The sequence below is a fragment of the Paramormyrops kingsleyae genome, chromosome 24, assembly GCF_048594095.1.
Source record: "Paramormyrops kingsleyae isolate MSU_618 chromosome 24, PKINGS_0.4, whole genome shotgun sequence".
NCBI classification, from domain to species: Eukaryota; Metazoa; Chordata; class Actinopteri; order Osteoglossiformes; family Mormyridae; genus Paramormyrops; species Paramormyrops kingsleyae.
The window spans coordinates 6,948,994-6,969,323 of NC_132820.1; the positions used below are offsets into that span (position 1 = coordinate 6,948,994).

The 20,330-nt window shown below is 51.6% G+C and overlaps 1 protein-coding gene across 11 annotated transcripts in view; it reads left to right on the forward strand.

Annotated features, from left to right (window-relative positions):
• The window catches only part of rapgef6 (Rap guanine nucleotide exchange factor (GEF) 6), a 71,891-nt gene that overhangs the window by 16,341 nt on the left and 35,220 nt on the right, over nucleotides 1-20,330 (forward strand). For 7 of the 11 annotated variants that reach the window (XM_072706217.1, XM_072706219.1, XM_072706218.1 and 4 more), the window contains exons 2-6: nucleotides 293-363; nucleotides 961-1,017; nucleotides 1,621-1,704; nucleotides 6,344-6,413; nucleotides 9,173-9,316. In XM_072706217.1, coding sequence (XP_072562318.1) covers nucleotides 293-363; nucleotides 961-1,017; nucleotides 1,621-1,704; nucleotides 6,344-6,413; nucleotides 9,173-9,316 — 426 coding nt within the window. Of the gene's footprint in view, nucleotides 1-292; nucleotides 364-960; nucleotides 1,018-1,620; nucleotides 1,705-2,008; nucleotides 3,193-6,343; nucleotides 6,414-9,172; nucleotides 9,317-14,342; nucleotides 14,892-20,330 lie in introns of those variants that run through there. The other 4 variants (XM_023803490.2, XM_023803492.2, XM_072706224.1 and 1 more) reach the window with 3 other exon arrangements.

A 20,330-nucleotide genomic window follows, 5' to 3' on the forward strand; every position in this document is an offset into this window, starting at 1 on the left:
ACTGCCTGCGCCCCTTGTTCCCGGGATAGACTCCGTTCCCCCCTGCAAACCCGGTTGGGATTAAGCGGTTTCAGAAAATGAATGGATGTAAATTCTGTTTTTGTTTATCTATTTCCTGTTTTAAATTTCTTGTTCTGAATTTATTTATTTGTTTTACCTTTTTGCCGTGATATAGCCATTGTTGTTGATTTGGCATTCAAGTTACGCCCACCAAATCCACCGTAATGAAATTAGGAGTGCTGCTTCTGTACAGGAAAACTCACCTCTGTTGTTTTTTTCCCTCTTTGTCTAGGACTTGAGCACCATTTACCACCATCTCTACAACATGGATGTCTTATCGCATCTTAGGGAGCACCAGCTACGGTAAGAATAACTTAAGATGCTTTATGTGAACCACCTAAATCCCTGCCACAACATGACTGCGATTTCCCTAGAGCGTGTTTTCATGATTCACGGTTGCTTTTAAAAGCACCTCTGGAAATTTGTTCACCAGACAAATGTGTATCCAGAATGGGGGGGGGGGGGGGGGGGTGAGGTGGTGGCGGCTGATGTTTACAACCACGCTAGGATTAGGAGTCTTTCATGTTGCCCTCCGTGCCATGGACTCTTGAGATAAAAGCAGGAGTTCCTTCAGGAAGCCTCTAGGGAAAGCCTGATGGGCCTTGAGTTCTCTGAAAAGCTGGTTGAAGAGCTGGGTGGCTGCTCTGGCATTGGCCCAGTAAGTAAGCTGAACCTGGAATGGCCTGAATCTCCTGGGTTTCCAGGCTAATTAAAAAAAAAAAAAAAAAAAGGCGGTGGGCGGAGCCCAATAAAGGCAGACACTCCTGTGTACTGCATGTGGGCAGTCCCTTTGAAGGCTCTCTGTCACATCTTCTGCATCCACCAGCAAGTTCAAGTACCTCTGCGCTGGCCCCACACGGATACGGGGCCTGGGCTTCTAAATCGCATCCCTCGTTTCAGGTCGATGTGCAACTCTGTCCGGTACGAGAGACACGAAGCCAACCACATCCTGTTCTGGTGAGTAAACGCCACCAGATCCTGTCACGTGTCGGCACGCTTGAGAGCCCACTAAAGTTACAGGCTTCAGTGTAAGGGTCCCAGGTGTGCTTCCCTGTGCTCAATTTACTCTCCTCTACTGATAATGTAATCGTGTTCTGCAAAATTTAGCGCGTCTGAGAACTTTTACGCTAAAAGGTAGCTGCTGTTTACCATTCGATTTCGCTTAACCGCCATTCTCTTCAGCAATATACATGATGCTGGTCCACTATCATCCAGGATTTGCTGAACAAGATAGGAGCTTCCAAACACAGTTCAAAGTATCTTGATTGCTGAAGACATTCTTGGAATGCTTTCCGCAAGTGTTTATAAGAACTCCAGCGTCAGAGTTGAATCTATTCGAACAAGTTTGATAGGCATGAAACTGTTGGACTCCTGAATTTGTATTTTGCAATTTTTGATGAATCTGTGTAAGAGTTGTACCTACATTCTGTCAGATTCTACACTGGTGCTTAAATTTTCCTTACAAAAACATTCAGAAGCCACAAATGCTCTCAAATGTGCATCCGGGTTCTAGCTGCGTTTTTTCTGAGAGTAACTTGACGTCCATCCTTTTGTTCCCAGCCCCGAGAACTTCTCAACATGTTGGTACATCCTTCTGACCGGCTCAGTGTTTGTGAAGGAGCATATGTTTCTGGCCAGATGCTGGTACGTGCCTCTTAATTCACATGTACGTCCTGTAGTGCTTGTCTGCATGTGTGCCATCACGTGCTTGTATGCCGCCTCTGATCTCTCACCGGGCAGCAAACCGGTGATGGCAGCGGTGAACGGATGAGTTGTAGCTCTGGGATTTTGAGTGCGACCCTTAGGGGGCTGTTTGAGAAAGCCGATCAATCACCAGTGAAGCTGCAGAGGAAATTGTCTCTCAGACCATTTTTCGGAGGTAGGTGGGTGTCAACATGGGGGGGGGGGGATTTGTTTAAAGCCTGTATAAAATTCCTGGGGCCCATGTGACTGCTATAACCACAAGGCTCCGTGACGAGGCCTCGCTTTCTTTATTGGACGCAGATGTCCCGAAAGCATCTAGGGAAACGGTAGTGAGTACTCGCTCCAGTTTCCCGTTTTTTTGGTTTTTTTTTTTGCCGCCGCCTTATTCCTAACCTCTGCCGTCGTACACGCCCGGCGAAGGAATCTGGTTCCCCTTCGGCTGAGGACGCCGGCTCGGGCGATGCCCCAACCTCCTCTGCTGGATTCCAACGGGGGCCCTCTGAGCACATGCTGTCCCTGTGCGCTTCACTTTTAAATCGTTAAGTAAGCAACTGGAGTTGAGCCAGTTTGGGGGGGGGGCTCCACTCTCCTGCTGGTACTGGGTGTGTGTGTGTTGTGGGGTCGCGGGGTCACAGGGTGAGTTGGGCCCGGCTGGAATGTGGAACTCCCCGGCTGGACGGTGAGTCGGCCATGTGTTCCTGGGGTGTGGCGCCAACTCTCAGCTCCCCCAGGCAGGAAGTGAGGACGCCAGCTTCCCGGACGGCCGCCACCACCCCCCCCAGCCTCCAAATGAAGAGGCACATGCTGGGGAGAGGAGCAGAGGATAGCCATCGCCGCTGAAGAGAGGACCTAGCGGAGTCTTCGTCACTCCTGGGCCCACGCCAGTAAACAGGAGCTGAATCGCATGGATGTGTTTGGGAGTTCTGACCCTGCTCCGGCTGGCTATTGCATGCTGCCTCTGGGAATAAGCCTGAAATAACACTTTCATCAAAGAGCACTCGAAGGAAGCAGACCCCCTGTTAGGGTTTGATTGTTCTCTTGCCACGACTAGTACATTGTCCTGTTTGGACTGGGAGCCAGTTTTTGGGATTTTCCGCTGCTTTTTTTTTTTTTTTTTTTTTTTTTTTTTAAAGCAGGAAGGAGAGTTTCGGGAGAGTGGGATGTTGCTGCTGGATGCTGTGTGAAGATACCAGGGAGCAATCATGGTTTCCCTGTTTGGGTGCCCAAGTTATCATGGAGCTTGACACCAGAAAGTAAAATCGGACCTCCGTCTTATAACCCTCACAGGTTTTAAATAGCCTTGTTTTAATCCTTGCTGTCAGTTTTCCCTTCATATGACATCATCTGGCCCGTTATGTAGTGTTTGTTGTGCTCAGAGCTTCCGTCGGGTCTGCACCATCGCACTGGGCCGTTGCTCTGGCTGTAATAGTAAGTCCTTTGTTCTGCTGTTGGTTGTTTTTTTTTTGTTAGTTTTTTTTTGATGCAGGGCTATTTTCCTTTCTGCACCCGGTGACTCAAAGCCAATGAGCATAACAACCGCCGGCTCTCCTCCTTAACTTTTCCACGCTCTCCTTAGTCTTGTCCAACAAACGTGCCAGTGAGGTTACCTCTGCTTGGGAGCCTGGGGTGAAGTGATTAAAGGGCACGTTTCGGTGGGTGTCAGAGTGCAGTCGGAGTCGCTGGGGCTACAGAGCACAGGCTTCTCTCTTGGGTTTTGCAAGTCTATCTTCAGCCGTCGCTGTGGCTGCACAGCCTTCCTGAGGTGTGCTTCTGTTTTTGTTGTGCTCTTTTTTTTTTCTCATGTGCAGGATTAAGAGAAACGCAGAACTGCTGAAACTTCTCAACTCTGGACCTATAGAACTAGTCTGGCACTTTTTAATATTGCGGGCTAGATTTTGCTTTGAGGCATTGACTGCATTGTTGACTAGAAAGGGCCAAATGACTGCAAAACAAGGACCAGTATGAGTCAGGCATGGGTGCCACAGTCATGCCAGGCCATTGGTTCCCAACACATCTTTTAAATGTGTTTATTAAAATGTAATTTAAACCTTGAGTTACAATGTGCATATATTATTAGTGTAGGAGTTTTGTTGCCCTATTCTCTGTCTCCTTGCACAGAAGAGGAAAGGGTAGTTTTCTAGTTCTGTTGCTGCGTCTTACAGTTGACGAACTGTACTTAAACGTGCCCCATGTGTTGCTGCAGATTTTAAACCCGTGAGCTGCAAAAGGGTTAAACGTTAAGACAGTAGATAAAGGAACAGTGGGCGCATGACATGAAGTGAAACTGTAAGAAACGGTCTGCTCTTGCGATGCAGCATGAGAGTCCGATGAGCATTCCTGCGCCCGCCGAGTTGGCCTGCCTTCCCCAGGACCGTGGAGGAGAGCGAGAGAGCGGGCACACCACATCTGTGGTTTCTGTCAACGCTGTCAGCAGTCTGTTCTGTTACCATGGGGATTGTGTTTGAAAACAGAACCCCTTCCCCCGTCCTCGACCAAGAAGTCTATGACAAACGTATTGTTTTTGTGGTGTGTGCAGTTTTTATAGTGTGTGTGTGTGTGTGTGTGTATTTTTTTTTAAATATAGTTGTCATGGTTTTTGGTAAAATGTCTGGTAAATTTGACCTAATGGGGCAAATTTAGAAATCGAGGAACAACAGGAGTATAGCCCCCCCAAAAATTTGATATTTGACCTAAACTTTTGCTTATCTTTGTGTTTTCCCCCTCTAGGTACAGCCTACTTAGATTTATATTTATTTATATTTTGGATTTATCATAGTCAGACTTTCACAGTCTGCCCAGTTTTCGTCAGACAAGCAGTCACGTAAGGTGTCACAAAATAGGACCTTACAAAGAGTCCCTAACTTGTCACAGTTTAAACCTTTTTGAACCGGTAGCGTATCCTGAGTTTTTGACTTCAGTAATTAATGTGACGTTAACACGTGTGTCTGTCCGAGCCCGTTAGCTGTTGATGGCGTGGCCGTACCATCGTTGTCGCTAACCTTCCTTGTGTGGTTGATGTAAAGAGGCAGGGCCTTTCCATGTCGGTTGCCTGTCATGGGGAGGCGGTGCTTTTGAAGTGGAGAGGCAAGCAGGGAAGTAAATCCTGGTGCTTTTGGTGATGCCGTGATCCCTGTCGGAACTGGAGTATGAAAACGGAGCTGTCGATGCCTCGGAGTTCATTGTCAGAGCCTGGGGTTCTATCTTCTATTGCACGAGGTGGGGGGGGGGGGAGGGAGGAGGTTGATATTATACTGATTTCATAGGTGTTAATAGTGCACTTCTGTGGAGACTGAGAGCTGCAGTGCCGCACGGCTCATGGCCTGCAGGGCATCATGCAACCTGACCCTTCCTCCACTAAAACTCTTGCGTGGATGGTGCATTTTTCCCAGTTTCCTCATAACTGTCATGCACTGCTGTGTGACATGAGGGCTGGTTTTGGCGGCACCCGGATGTCTTAGGGACGTCTGCATGCCGCCACGCCACGTTTCTGAGATTTAAATTTTTTTTTTTATATAAAATCTCTGTCCATCAAAATGTGACACATGAAGAATAGTTAAAATCAAACGATGACTTCTGACCCCCCCCCCCCCTTCTGGTGGTGGGGTTGGTCTGCCTCTCTGATATCAGGAGGTCTGCTTATACTCATGCTGGACTTCAGCTCGAACAGAAACTGAAAAAATGTGAGCAAGGTTCAGTCGTGTCTGAAGCCTCTAGATAGCCGAAGCTGAACTTCAACAGCCTGGCGCACGTTTCTGCCATTGAGGGATAAAGGGATAAGCTGATAAAGGAGATCTTTTTTTTTTGTGCCTTGCTTCTTATTCCAGGAAACTGATTTTGATGTGAAGTGTAGGAAGTACAGCAAACCTGTCAGCAGCGCTGGGTGTCCCTGGTGGGGAGGGGGAGGGGCAGACCTGCCCAATCGTCGGAGACTTCCCTGTGACCCCAGAAGGCAGTGATAATGGGTTACGGTGTTTTTTTTATTTTTTATTTCTTTTTCTTGCGAATGCATGGAGCAAAATGACCAAGGCAAGACGACCTCATCTACCTTGGGGCTGTGTTGATGGCTGTGTTAGCGTTGCTGGCTGTGTTGATGGCTGTGTTAGCGTTGCTGGCTGTGTTGATGGCTGTGTTAGCGTTGATGGCTGTGTTAGCGTTGATGGCTGTGTTAGCGTTGATGGCTGTGTTAGCGTTGCTGGCTGTGTTGATGGCTGTGTTAGCGTTGCTGGCGGCATTACTGGGCAGAAACTCGGCATGTCGTCCACTTCAGCGGGCTGAAATCGGACTCCTCAGATGGGGTGGGGGCAAGGCGCTGCTGGAGAGCATGTTCTGGTGCAGGTCTATTTAGTCCTGCGCAGACGTCACTAATGCGATTGGGACTCATTTTCTGCCTGAGTACTGTTTGTTTAAGTGCAATCACTGTGCTCTACAGGAATACATGTGGCTCTAATCCTGTCTCAGGTGTTTCCTGATATCAGACGCACCGAGCCTCCTTCCGTTGGCTGCGTCATCGCGTCCGGCCGCCCGTCCCAGGGGTGACGCGGCCGCATTTTAACGCACGACTCCCGTTTTCTCTCCGCAGCTTCGGCAGACAGCTGGGGGGCCGCAGAGGCTGTGAATGCATCACGCTCCAGCCATCGGAGATGATCGTGGTGAGTGGCACCTTCTCCGCCTCCCGTCCCCCGCTGTCCCGGTAAGGACCGAGGATGGCACCTCCTGGCGGGGCCCCGCCCCAGATGGCACAACCCAGTCAGTGACCCGCGTCTGAGTTTTGACCTCAGTGCAGCATTGCCGTTTCACCAGCGTCTTGTGCAACATCTCGTGCTTGTCATTCATTCACAGAGCAAACATGCAGTGTGGCTGATGAACTGCAGATATTGCAGTTCTGTAAATGGGTACAGGGTGGACCGGAAGTAGGTCTGCAGTTTTCATTTTGCAGTTCGGACCGGCTTATCCTGAGATGGGTTGGTGCCTTGCCCTGGCTGCTTCCCTGCCTTTGCCCCCATAGCCTCTTGGATTGGCTCCCGATCCCCCACAACCCGGAATAGGATAAGCGGTTACGGAAAAGGGATGGATGGAATGATTGCGTCATCTTTAGTCCCGTAGGTGACGTTGATACATTTCTGCAGCCTGTACCTGACCCTGTGGCACACTTTAGCTACCCTGACAACATCTTGGATTGGGCGATGTGGCAGCATCGACTGGCCACCACGTTCACCGGACCTGGGGGGGGCGGGGCGTAGTTAAGGCTTTTGAGAGGAAGCCCTGCACAGTGTATAAATTTCGCAAGTATTTGTGGACATTGATGCTAACTGGGAATTGTGTGCTAAAGTGTGTCACGGTGTCGGGGACGGGCGCCAGGAATGCATCATCGGTGACGGAGGACATTTACAACACCTAAGAGACTTAAACAAGACCCAGTCAGTACCGTAACATAACTGAATACCTACTTTTGGCCCACCCTGTAATATAAAGTATTACGATTGGGCTATTCATTTGTGGCCATTAATAAGGACTTACACAGGAGGCCCTGACTTTAAATAAGGGTGATTATAGGAGATTTTTACTCCCCGTTATTTGCTTTTAGAAATGACCTGGGCTCCAAAAGCAGTTAGTGACTGTAGTTCTTCAGGTTGTAACGGTCTTCTGTAAGCTAAGCCTGCAGCACAGGCTGGGCACCTGACGTCACTAAGCCAGTGAATGACAGTGTGGTTCTCCATGCTTTTAACGCCCTTCCGTGAACTCGCACCTGCAGCACAGGCTTGGGGGGCGGTGGGCGGGGGCGTTGGCGTCGAAACGAAGAGCGCTTGCCAATGGAGATCGCTGACAGCCAGCCTAGGCTAAGATGGAGCTCAGCGCCACCAACAGAGAGCAGCTTAAGCTACTGCCGGCCAGTTGGAAAACCCGGTAGCAGAGGGTGAATTATGGGCCCCGATGAATCTGATGCAACTGGAGTCCGCAGTTCTGCCGTTTAGTTAATCCATTTAACTAATTGCGGGTGGCGGAATCACAGGAAGTAATCGCCTGTGTCTTTTCAGTGGGGAAAGGTGAAAGTCGCCCTTTTTAACCCGTTTTTCTGAAGCTGTCAGCGAGTCATAGCAGCGATAATTCAGGGTTCCGCCGTGTCCCGGCTGGGTTGGTGCGTAGGTGAAATGGAAAATCTGCTGACTCAGCACTTATTTTGCTGAAGGAAATTGTTAGTTGGACTGTTGCCTGCGCAGACGGCCCCAGTAGCTGGCCCGACCAGCGCCTCTGCGCAGACGGCCCCAGTAGCTGGCCCGACCAGCGCCTCTGCGCAGACGGCCCCAGTAGCTGGCCCGACCAGCGCCTCTGCGCAGACGGCCCCAGTAGCTGGCCCGACCAGCGCCTCTGCGCAGACGGCCCCAGTACAGCACAGGGGCTCCTGCCATATCTTTCCCGCCATTAAACCCTGTTCTTGTACTTATGTTACTCGTACATGGGAATGACAGGATCTGTATGCCCAGTGTGCTGCTTGTGTCACGTGATGCATTTGATTTTTTCTCTGTATACACGAGGGATGACACAGGCCCGGGCAATGAAAGTACATTAACAGCAGATGTGTAGGAAGCTCTCGCCGCCATGCGTCACTGGTCTCCTACAATCCCAGACATCCCCTGGGAAAAGCTGGGACTAGCCTGGCGTGGGTGACCAGCGGGGCCTCAGGCTGCTGCCGGCTAATTCCTGGCCTGATCTCCCTTCCCCTCCCCTTGTGACGCTGCCCTATTGTCAGTAGCACAAAACAAACATGTAATCAGTTCACTGACACGCAGTGGGCCTCAGGAATGGCCAGAAGTTCGTAGTGAGCGCCGGCCCCGCCCACTCCCCGGCCGCCGCACGCCACTTTGCCTGTGAGCGGCTGCCTGTTTCCTCAGTGTTACCCGGGGACTTGCCAGCGCGGCTGGTTAGCACGCAAGCGCGCGTCTCTTTAAACATCGCCGAAGGAGCTTTAAAAGTTTCGAAGAAGGGGAGGGGGAGGGGTGGTTTCGGAAGGACATGCGGGCGCCGTGAGCGATGAGGCTCCAGAGGATGGGGTGACGGAATGCGCCAGCGAGGTTTTAATCTGTGATACCGTGCAGCCAGATCTCAGAGAAGATATTTGTATGTTTAGCGCTTCCTGCAGGAAGCGTCAGCCGCCTACTCGTAAGCACGGAGCAGGCCTTGCACTGACACGGACTGCTCTCTACACCTGAGCAAGGACCCGCAGGAGAGAAGGAAAGAGGGAACTGAGGACAGGGAGCCCCGTGCCTTACCACCGCCGGCGCCCCCACGCCTGGCCTCCCTCCGTCACCTTTCTTTCACCTCCCCAATGAGCCTGCTTCAGCTACACCGGCTCTCCATCCTATGGAGGAACTGGATGTTTAACCAGGACCCTGGCAACCATGTGTTCCAGGTGGAGAACACCAGCGAGGGCGAGGACGGCGAGCTGCAGCGAGAGGCGCCACTACGCTCGTCCCGCCGCCGCTTTCGGAAAGTCAACCATCGCGGTGAGAGGGAGCTGATCACAGACGGACAGGACGCCCAGGGTACCCAGGCGGTGAGCAGCCTCTCAGGCACCTCCCACTGCCGCCGCCGTCTGGATTGTGGGATCGTTCCCCTGGTTTAGTGCTGTTGCCATCTGTTTTCAAGAGTTGCACGTGTTGAACTGAGGGCCCTTCTGTGCCCGTGGCCTGAAAAGTGAGTCTTTGTTCTGGTGCAGCCTGAGAGGCACTTGAGTGAAATTAAGACCTACTGAATCTGTGTGACATTACCACAGCCCCCCCTTAGCGTTTCATAGCAGTGAAAATGAGTAGCGTTAAATATGCATGCAAAGATAGAGGTAGTTAGGGCCGTAGAGCTTTGGCAGATTAAAAAATGGAATAAGCTTACTGTGTGTTAAATTAATTCTTTGGAGCAAATCGGCATGTACAGAATGACTGAATGTGCTTGTCGGGAAAACCGTTAGGGGTGTTCTTAAATTTCACCATGTGCCGAGGGGAGCCCCCCCTCCCCTCCCCCCCAAATGCCCAGCTCTGGTCGATAGGATCAATTCGAGTTTCAGTTACAATTCTCGGTAATCTGTTCGCACCACATTTCATCACCCGGTGCGACGTGGCAGTTAGTGAATCTTCCTTTGCCGATTTCCCCACCCCCAAAAGTCGTGTCAGCCTGCTTGTGCCCGTGTTCCAACCGGCCCAGTCTGGAATGAAGGAGAGCGGTGCGGGCATCTTTAGGGGAAAGCTTTGTTAACTGCTGATAGGGTGTTTCAGCAGAAGTGGAAGTGAGTAAACAGTAGTGGACTTCAGTGTGGCGGTCCGTGGTTACCTACTGCCTGCCCAAATCACACTGTGTCTGTCTCTGTCAGACTCGCGTCGCAAGACACTGGCTATTGCAGACATAATTAATCTCTTAATGAATTCTGATGATTCCAGTCCTCCTTGGCCTCCACTGTAAAGGGCTTTAAGCCCATAGGCTGAGAGGTCTCGGGACTGTCCTCTCGGTAAACGTCAGTTTCCTCAGCCTTTGGTTTGATGTTGTTGTAGGCTGACGTCACGGATATGTTTTCCGCTGCCATTCTGGAACTGACCCTGACATTTGACGTAAGTGGCGCTAATTACCACAGAGGAACCCGCCTGTATAGATGTCCCCCCCCTCCCCCCCCCCCCGCATCGTTATCACGCTGCCATTTTAAAGATAGGTTTGGCGACCCCCACTGATGTGGTAACGCGCTAATGGACTCCAGTGGATGCCAGACTGTGTTCGCAAGGCTTGTCTCGGCTTAATCTGGTCTGCTAGACCGTAATTGGTGGCTCGCTCGCTGGTGGCCACTCTAGCCCTCGGTGATGAAAGAAAGGCCGTCTTTCTCGGCGGGGAGGGGGGGTTCCACAGCCTTTTTACCAATGGCACCTTCTCCTTTGATGCTCCAATACTGTCCAGTGTTATTAAAAGCAGCGGGGAGTATAGATCTGACGTAGCAATCGACCGGCTGCCCTAGCTAAATGTTACGTATTTTCGGTTTTAAGAATATTTGGTGAATTAGCTACCTTTTTTACCGCAGCTGTATAGCCACATGGTACCGTGGTTTATGGGTCACTTTATTCTGCTTTCAGAGTGACTGGTAGTAAAACGCCCTTTTTAACAAGAGGCAGCCGGCTAATCGCCACCCTGTCCCATATATCATAGGTACCCAGGCAGCCATCGCCGTAGAACAAGGCAGTGCAGATATTAAGGGGTTTACTGCAGTGTTTATGAGCCGTAGGAAAGAATAAGGTTATTAGGCAGAGATCATCGGGGCTGCACTTGCAGTGGGGAGAAGATGTGTTGCGTTAGTCTGTGGTATCGTACTTCCTGTCTGCATGGCTCCTCCTCTCGCTGCCTGGCTGTCCTCACTGGTTGAGATTGGAGCACCGTGAGCAGCAAACAGAAACACAGGGACTTCACCGGCGGTGACGGAGGCGCTTCCGTCTTACGCAAAACTGTCCGACTTAGCAAATGTCGGCGATTTTTATTGCATTCCTCTCGCCACCATGGCGAGAAACCGCCCTTCCATCCGCTTGGATCAAATGTGACACGTGGTTTGTGATGTCGCCACCGTGTTCTCACAGAGTCCTTAAGCATGACACCTGACATGAAATCCAGGGTGAGGGGGTTCTGTTGCCTCGCGTGTGACGGAAGCCAGCAGTCGCAGACACGGAAGTGAAGTAGGCGCCCTTTTACGCACGGCCGCTCCTGGAACAGCAGGAAGCAGGTGTTGCAGAACGGAGCAGAGTAACAGCTTTACTGCTTTCCATGCCCGGCTCTGAGGCTGACGGCTTCGCAGAAACCGGGCCAGCCCTTCATCTCCTTTCCGCTCCTCCAGCCGCCATTATCGTTGCTAAATTTAGAGGATTGCGTCCCCGAGTCGAGATGGTAACCTTTCAGTCTCCCGAGCCCCCACTCTGCACCCAGGGGATGGCTCGTATTTTCAGCACACTTAGCTGCGCGATGTTGTAATTGGGGTGCCTCCTCACGGTACCCCAGGGAGTGCTTGGGCCGGTTGTGAGCAGCTGGTTCACTGGCAAATACCCTCCCCCAGCAGAAAAAAGGAAAAGTAAATACGGCACATGCGTACTGGGGGGAGGGTGATCCTGGCCTTGTCTCCTGCTCAGGGCCCCTCCGGAACTGGGTGTGGAGACCCCTGTTAAAATCACAGGAATTCCTTCCCCGGAGTTGCTGTGGACACAATAGGCCTGCGGCCCTCAGCACGCCGGCCTGTGCTTTTGGTCATGTTATTGTACTGAAGAACAGATGTGGGGAGCCTCTTTTCCACACGCAGTGATGTGGTGCGTTTGTGGGCGGATCTGTGGGTCAAAGGTCACCATGCTAATGAGGGTCCTGAGCCAGGTGCAGGACGGACATGGATGTGTGACTGTGTGACGTCATTTGGCCCTGGCTGAGGATCCCCCCTCCCCCCCACCCTCACTGGGATGATAGTAGCTCTGCCAGGTCAGTTATTCACCAAAGGGCGTTTTAACAGATGCCTGATGGTGTTAGCTGGGGAAACTGCAGTGCTGTAAAAGGACGGGAACAGAGTGTGCTGCGCACTGGTGTGTCCACTGCAGTGCTGTAAAAGGACGGGAACAGAGTGTGCTGCGCACTGGTGTGTCCACTGCAGTGCTGTAAAAGGACGGGAACAGAGTGTGCTGCGCACTGGTGTGTCCGCTGCAGTGCTGTAAAAGGACGGGAACAGAGTGTGCTGCGCACTGGTGTGTCCGCTGCAGTGCTGTAATAGGACGGGAACAGAGTGTGCTGCGCACTGGTGTGTCCACTGCAGTGCTGTAAAAGGACGGGAACAGAGTGTGCTGCGCACTGGTGTGTCCACTGCAGTGCTGTAAAAGGACGGGAACAGAGTGTGCTGCGCACTGGTGTGTCCCCTGCAGTGCTGTCAAAGGACGGGAACAGAGTGTGCTGCGCACTGGTGTGTCCCCTGCAGTGCTGTAAAAGGATGGGAACAGAGTGTGCTGCGCACTGGTGTGTCCGCTGCAGTGCTGTAAAAGGACGGGAACAGAGTGTGCTGCGCACTGGTGTGTCCGCTGCTCATTCTGTGCTCATTGTTTACATTTTGCCTGTTTAGCAGGTGCATTTTTGTTCAAAGCAACACACGTGAGGCAAATAAACAGCAGACCGCAGATGTTACGGATCTCGCCATTCGGCGGGTATCTGTGCTATGGGCCCCAGTCGGACATGTTTAAGGTGCAAACCACACGCTGACCCAGATGCAGCTGCAGACGGACGGGCTGTCGGATCAGGCGAGCACACATGCACGTACTCGGGGGGGGGGGGCACCGCATAGAATCGTTAAGGCGCTGGCTGGGCGAGTGCTGAGGACAGGGTCCGTTAAATAAAAGATGAGTGTGCGTGCGCGTGTGCACATGTGCTTGGGGGGGCACGTGCAGGCTAACAATAACTGCACATTTTCACTGTATGCAGCATCTGCTAACCTGCCACCCGACTTCTTTCCCAGGGTTTGAGGGGGGTATCCCTAAACTGACAGGTCCCCCACATAAGAGGGGGGTATCTTCCAGCGTTTGCAGGCGATCACTGTCTGTACTTTTTCTTACGGGTGACACTCGCCAGAGAGCTCCATGTGCTGGCCTCTGATTGGCCGCTTGTGAAAAAGATGATGTCATCCCTACCACAGGGCTAACAAGGAAATGGAATTCAGTTCTCATTATTGTGCCGGTGCTGGCCAATAGGGGTGCAGGGCCACACAGATGTGTGTTTGGAAGCTATGCCTTTGTCTTTTTAGTGAGCTTTAGTGATCTGTGAGCTTTAGCCCTTCTTAATAGTGCATATTAATTCTGCTGTATTGAGTTTTGGAATAACGCCAGGCTGCTGATCATGTGAAATGTGAATCGCACATTAATATTGCCATCAGGACATGTTTTCAGATGAGCTCGACCCAGTGTGAGTGGGGATGCCTCGCTCTTGGATTCAGGATCATTATGTTGGAATAATTGGGGGTTACAGATCCCACTGGGGGCCACAACGTCTCTGCTGTGAGAAGCGGCATACATTAGCATATTTATCTATCTATGCGCAGACCTGTCTCTGCCGTGTGCCTGGTGACCAGGCATGCGTGCGCAAGCTGCATTATTTCTGCCACTGTCGCTGTTGTTTTGGAGATGCGGCTGTTCCTATGCGCGCAGCTGGATCAATAGCGGCACCGTCTCCGCTCCAGCCAGACGGCCAGCACACACCCCCCACCCGTCCTGCATAGGTGATGTCATCTTTCTGCTTCTCTCTCTCTCTCTCTCTCTTTCTCTCTCTCTCTCTCTCTCTCCTCCCACTCTCTGGCTCCTTATTAGAGGTTCCTCCTCACAGCGGAGCTCCTAGTCCGCGGGTGGCTATCCTGAGGGGGGAGCAGTCGAGAGCGCAGCCAAAAGGGGGGGTGCCGGTGAGCATCGGGCGACACGATCGAAGTACTCTACTCCCGGTGATGGACAGGGGCCCCTGCGTGCCGGCGTAGGGCGAGAGACGGTGCCTGCGCGGAGGCTGTGGGGTTGGGGGCGTGGGTGGGTGGGGGGTGGGGGGGGGTTTCCCCTGGTGCTTTCTTTCCCTCCCTCCGTGGTGGATCCAGGGGTCTCCCCCAGAGTTCACCGCTTATCTGAGATGTTTGGAGAGGGACTCTGCTCAGGCACTCCTGAAGGCTGCCGGACCGGCTCCCTTTGCACCGAGGGCTTTCCTGGATGCGGCCATACTGAACTTTGGCAAGTTCGGTAGGGCTGAACTGAGTCCCTTCCGAGCGAAAGGGCGCGCGGAGCAGCAACTGCCAGGGAGCGGAGATTCAGGGCTCCTGTGACTCTTCTGCCGCTCCTCCTCCTCGCCTTCATCTTCCGCTTTACCTGTGAGAGTGGCAGCTCACCCGGCTACGTGTGTGTATTCCCCCCGCCCCCCCCCCAATCCGTGTGTGGACTTCTAGAGAGCTACTCTGCTGCTGATCCGCCTTGCCGTGACCCCGGAAGTGTCCAGTCGGCCTTGGGCGCCTTTCCCTTTTCTGCTCGGGAAAGCAACGAAAACTTTCCCCTTCTCTCGGGGAAATGGCTTTCCTCGTCCGTTGCTATGCCAACTGCCTCCAGCCGTGGTCCTCCAAAGTAAGTGATCCTGTAACCTGTAACCCTCCCTTTCACCTCCATCCCCTTGCTCCATCCACATTGGGTGTCCACATCACGTCTGTGCGTTTGCCGCGCGGAAGACGCGGTATCTCCGGCGGCTGCCCGTTTTCCCGCATTTCATTTTACTGCCATCTTGTAACTGTGCAAAATAGATGCTTCTGTTTGAGGGGGAGTTTGATATGCAAATGTGTCTTGGGTCGCTGTTCGCCGGATCTTGAGATCGGAACCGAGCCTCGGGTCCCGTTCGGGGGAAAATGCCCACCGCTTCGGGTTCCCCTCCTGGGCTCGACTGGCTGTTGATTGGCTGTACTGTCACCATCCTGGCTGAGCTCGCCGCAGCCCCAAACCGCTCCGGCGTCCCAACAGACAGTCTGCTCCCTCACCCTGACCTTGTCAGCCACTCTTGTTGCCCCCCCGCCCCCCCACTTCTTCTTCGCTAATTAAAGTGCTCGAGTTCTGATGGGATCACAGCTGAGGCTCAGGAGCAGAGGACAACCCCAGAGACATCACTCTCATCTTCAGTGACCCCTCCCCCATCCCTGAAGATCCCCCCCCCCCCCCATTTAATCTATCACCTCCTGCCAGATAGAGTGCGTCTTGCTTGGGGCTGCTGTTCTGGAGATGCTAAACTCTCCCACGCTAAACGTCCATCTCGCAGCGTGAGAGATTAGCCAGTTGCCCTGGGAAATGATGTCTTTTTGTTGATTTTTTTTTTTTTCTTTCCAAGATGTTTGTCTTAATTGTGTCCTAATTGACTGTTAGAGTGTAATGAGCTTTGAGGTAATGACGTGAGTCTGGTTAACGGGATGTGTGTCGACGTCCAGGTCATATAGAACTTTCCGGATGGATTATAAATGTTCTTTGTATTGTTTTAGACTTTGTGACAGACCGTCTAGGAGCGACTTGAAGATGGGAAAGTTAGAATAATTCCAAGGGCCCCTGAGTGACAGAACCACTAAAAATTTTGGTACATTATTGCATTGGTCTGGGTTGGGGTCCAAAATCTCTATTGACATCCCTAACTCCGTCTAAAACTTATGATTTCTGAATTTGATTTTAAAAAAAAATCTTAAATATTTGTCATTTGTCGGAATCAGTGAATTATTAATATACATAATATACATCTCTAACAAAAATTCTCCAACCCTTAAAATCTGTGCCCAAAGCAATGCGAGTTTATTATTAAACTTTAACATTATTACAGGAAACTATGGTGTAGAAAGCTATCAACTGTAACGGTTAATCCTTGACGATTGACTTGGACTTCGACAGATTGCCGAGTGTGTTCGCCACACTTGATGTGTGTAGAGTTTCATTTCATTTCCGTCTCTGACATTCTGGGCTAATTTAAGGAGGGGCTTGCCTGGCCTGTATTGTCGCCAAAACTGTAATCAATACGAATGGGTTGTAATCGGGTCGGGATGCTTGAGGTGCTCACAGCAGCCGCTGTTGCCTTTGTGTGGCAGGAGGGCTTCCTGCTGGTATGGTCATGTTTCAGAGCGGCCTGCGTGGACGGGGGCTGCTGGTAAATACCGGCGTGCGGTGTTTGGATCTTCACTGTAGTAGCAGGATTTGCCTTTAACCTTTTCGAAAACCCAGGGGGAGGGAATGGGACACGCGGTCCATAGTAATGCCCCCCTCTGTGTTTGAATTTTCACAAAGTGGGCTTCGGTAACCGTGTCGGCTCAGAGATCTAAATCCCATGAAATTGATTTATAAATAATTCAGGCAGCAATATTTAGGGTGCCATGCACCGTTCCCTTTGTGTGACGAAACTCAGCCTTGTATGTGTGTTTGTTTTCTGGTGGTCAGCCGTAAGAGCAGGTGTGAACTGTCAGTGTCGTTAACGTCCGGTCTGGGGTCTATAAGCATTTCCTTTCGCCCCTGTTTACTCAGGAAATTACCCAGCGTGATCACCCGAACTGGTTCACCAGGAACTGGCATCGACTTAGTCTCCTGACTTGCAGAAACGCACGTTCCTTTGCGGGTATCTCTCACGGCCGAAGCGTGCCCAATCCTGCAGCCTCAGCAATCGATGGCGTTGCAGGACTTCTGACTTTGATGGTGGGCCTTTGGATACTTATGGAGCACCACCTGCAGTGGAACTGGATCCAGTGGCAAGGGGTAGGGGGAGTCCTGAGGGTGGGGCGGGTTTGACGACGGGGTGAGTAGGGGACAGATGACACCATATTGACTAATTGTCGCGTTGGCAATCCAGGGCGGGGAGGACATTGGATGAGTAATGGCTGAGGAGATGATTCTGGGAGTGTTCGCCCCGAGCAAACCACATTAGTCATGTGTTAGTCCAGTTCTACCCGCAGCTGGGATGTGCCACTCACCAGTCTGACTGTAACTGGCGGACGTGAACTCCAGTCAGAACGTTCACTGGCTGAAAGGAACGGCTGGTTTCTGCCCGCTGACTTTATATGCGGGTAACAGTCCTGATTCAGACCCCATTACTAACTGTTGTTGTGAAGATAAAAATAATTTATCACGAGACCCCGATCCGCATGTGGAAAATGCAGCCGCGATGTATGTGGAAGATGTGCAGTGTTTATTCTCTACAAAGACATCTTTTTTTTTTATCAGCCTGGATGCATGCTATCGATCCCCATCACCTTTGCCTCTGGGTGATGACACCATGCCTCCTCTACTTCCTCAAGCTTTTAGCCATCGCTGCGAGATAATACCGAGATGCTAACAGCAGAAGCTAAATAATGCATTGCACGTTTTGTTTTTCCTGCTGTGTTTGTTTGTTTTTGTTTTGTTGCTTGAATCATAGCCAGCATCCAGTGCAGTTTAGCACATCCCATGAAGTGCGTCCCCTTCCACGTGTGCTTTGCACAGCTTCCAGTGTAAATCACTGAGCTGGTGCACAAACCGACGTGCGTGCACTCTGTCACTTTTTTATGTGGTGTCACAGGTCCTGTATTTATTGACAGGAAGCAGCTCAGACTCTGTGGCGGGGGGGGGGACTGCTGGATTAAAGTAAGCGCACTGATATCTGTTACTTATTGTCATCAGTGATTCCAGCTCAAGTGCCACCGAGTGACTACGGGACAGAAATACGACTGGGCTGTTCATTAGATGGCGAATTCAAACTTTTTTTGTTTTTTTTTTTCGGTGCGGCACGAGGAAAATAGGATGAATAGAGTGTGACTGAACGTTTTAGATACCAGACAGGCATTGATTTGCCTGTTTCTATCACTAACTCAAGAGATGACCCTGGTGGCTTTAGGGCCACTGTTCTCCCGGTTCCACATTAAAACAGTGGGAAGCTGGTTTGGTGCCCTGGCCAGCTGTTTGGGTTTCCCGCACAGACTGGGATGTGTTGTTCCCTCAGTTTACGTCCTCAGATCCTCACGCACCGGATCCTTTGTTGTAGGTCCCCCCTATTCAAATCTGGCCCTCGATTCCAAATCCAGGCCTTGTTTTCAAGTCTCCCAGGTACTTAGCTTAATAATTTCTGGCTCTAATTGGCCAGAGGCTTCACAACTGGCTCTCAGGTAAAGGAAAGCCGGAAAAACAGCAGTGCTCGGCCCTTGAGGACCGTGATTTGAATAGCCCTGGTGTAGGCTATTCATAAATGTCGCATTCTTTCACTCTGTGCCCTTTCCTGGCCGGGCAATTCTGAGGGGCTGTAGCTGGCTCCTCCCACCTCCCTTGTTTATTGAATCGTTTTGATTTCGAAAGTCGCCCTTGGCTGCCAGGCAGGCCCCTACCGGCCCCACTCCGGTCCTCCCCGCATCTGCCATATTGCCATGGTTTCGACCACATCGCAGACGTGGAGCTTGGTGCAGTTTGCCGCCTGTTTCACTTAACAAATAAGTGTGAGGAAGCTGAATTGAGGAGGTGGAGCCTAAATAATCTCTACATGGATTCCAATATCTCTTTTTAACTTTGATCGTAAGTGACATACATTGGGAAAGGAGGCTCAGCCAGTCCCTGGAACGACTAAGGGTCATCTTTAGTAGTAAAATCACTAAATTTGATCTGGCGACCTACTGATCACTGGCTCAGTGTCCTAACCCACTGAGCTACACACTGCCCCCTGTTGGCCGCTCGCAGGTACTGAAGGTAGATGTGATTTTGGGTTTGTAAGCGCAGTTCAGGCCGCAGTGACCAGGGTTAGCATGGACAGCGATGCTCCTTCGGTGGGTTCCAGGTGAAATAAGCCTCTGGGTTTGCCAGAAACCCTGCAGTGCGCCTAGGAACCGTCTGGTCACCAAAAATATAAAGAGAGGAGGAGAAAAGAGGAAGCATTCAGGAATCATCTGTGAGGTCTCTGGGAGGGGTGGGCATCAGTGAGAGACTGGTAGGGGTGGGCATCTGTGAGGTCTCTGGGAGGGGTGGGCATCAGTGAGTGACTGGTAGGGGTGTGAGTGAGCGAGCGGCATGTAGTGCCCTGCAGGTCGGGCTTAAACGAGCGTTTAGCCCCCCTGTTGAGCATCCAGCCCCACAGCCAGACATGGTGCCAGGTGGTTCCCCTCCCCCCCCACGTGTGCCACTCCCATCCGAGGCCTGCCAGGAAACTCGAGTGCCGCGAGAGCTTTCACGTTTGTTGTGCTTTTATCATCAACACCGTCTGTGCCCCCCCCCCCGATCCTAATGGTATTTCCCTGAATCGCTGAGAGGTGCAGAGATGGAGACATTCCAAAGCCTCTTCTGACCCGCACTGCCGTTTGTCTCCTCTGGGGTGTGTAACTACTCTGCAGACTCCTAGGTGTCCTGTCACAAGTGTGCAGGAACGTCACACGTTCTGGTGACAAATGAGCAGGTGGGGGACGTCAGATGGAATTTGCTTGTGATGCGTGGAACTATAGGCTGCTTAACCAAATTAATGTAGCTGTTTTTTTTTCTGTTTGCTTTTTTTTTTTTTTTGCATTTTTCTGCCCAGTATTAAACTGACAAAGGAACGTATTATTTGTGTCCATGCTGGGATTGACGCACGTTTGCCGGTCTCTGTTTGGAGCGACTCTCTGATCGCTGCCCTGCGGGTGCACTGACAAGGCCCTGTATAATCAATCGCCGCTTACGTGCGAAAGTGGCGAGTGCTTAGCGGAAACCGCAGCCCCAGCCGGGGCCAAGTGGAGCCTCCCCTCCCACCCACGCCTTCCCAGGAGGGCCCTGGGCTCGCCACCTCCCGCATCCTGCTTTCCTTGGGCTAGGAGCAGGTCTGTGTTTGTTGAAGGTGCTCCTTCTGCAGAGGGAATCCCAGAAAGAACCTGAAGGGGGCGCTGCAGCTGTCACCGAGTGCAGTGGGACGCAAAGCCCATTGATTTGTAAGCTCAGGATGATTGAACCTTAACTTTGCTAATAGGTTTTATAATTTCAAGAAGAATGTCTTTCAAATCAACGTATGGAGCATTATGTCAAGTGCTGCATTTTCGCGTGTTAGTTTGCAGATGCTTTCATCCG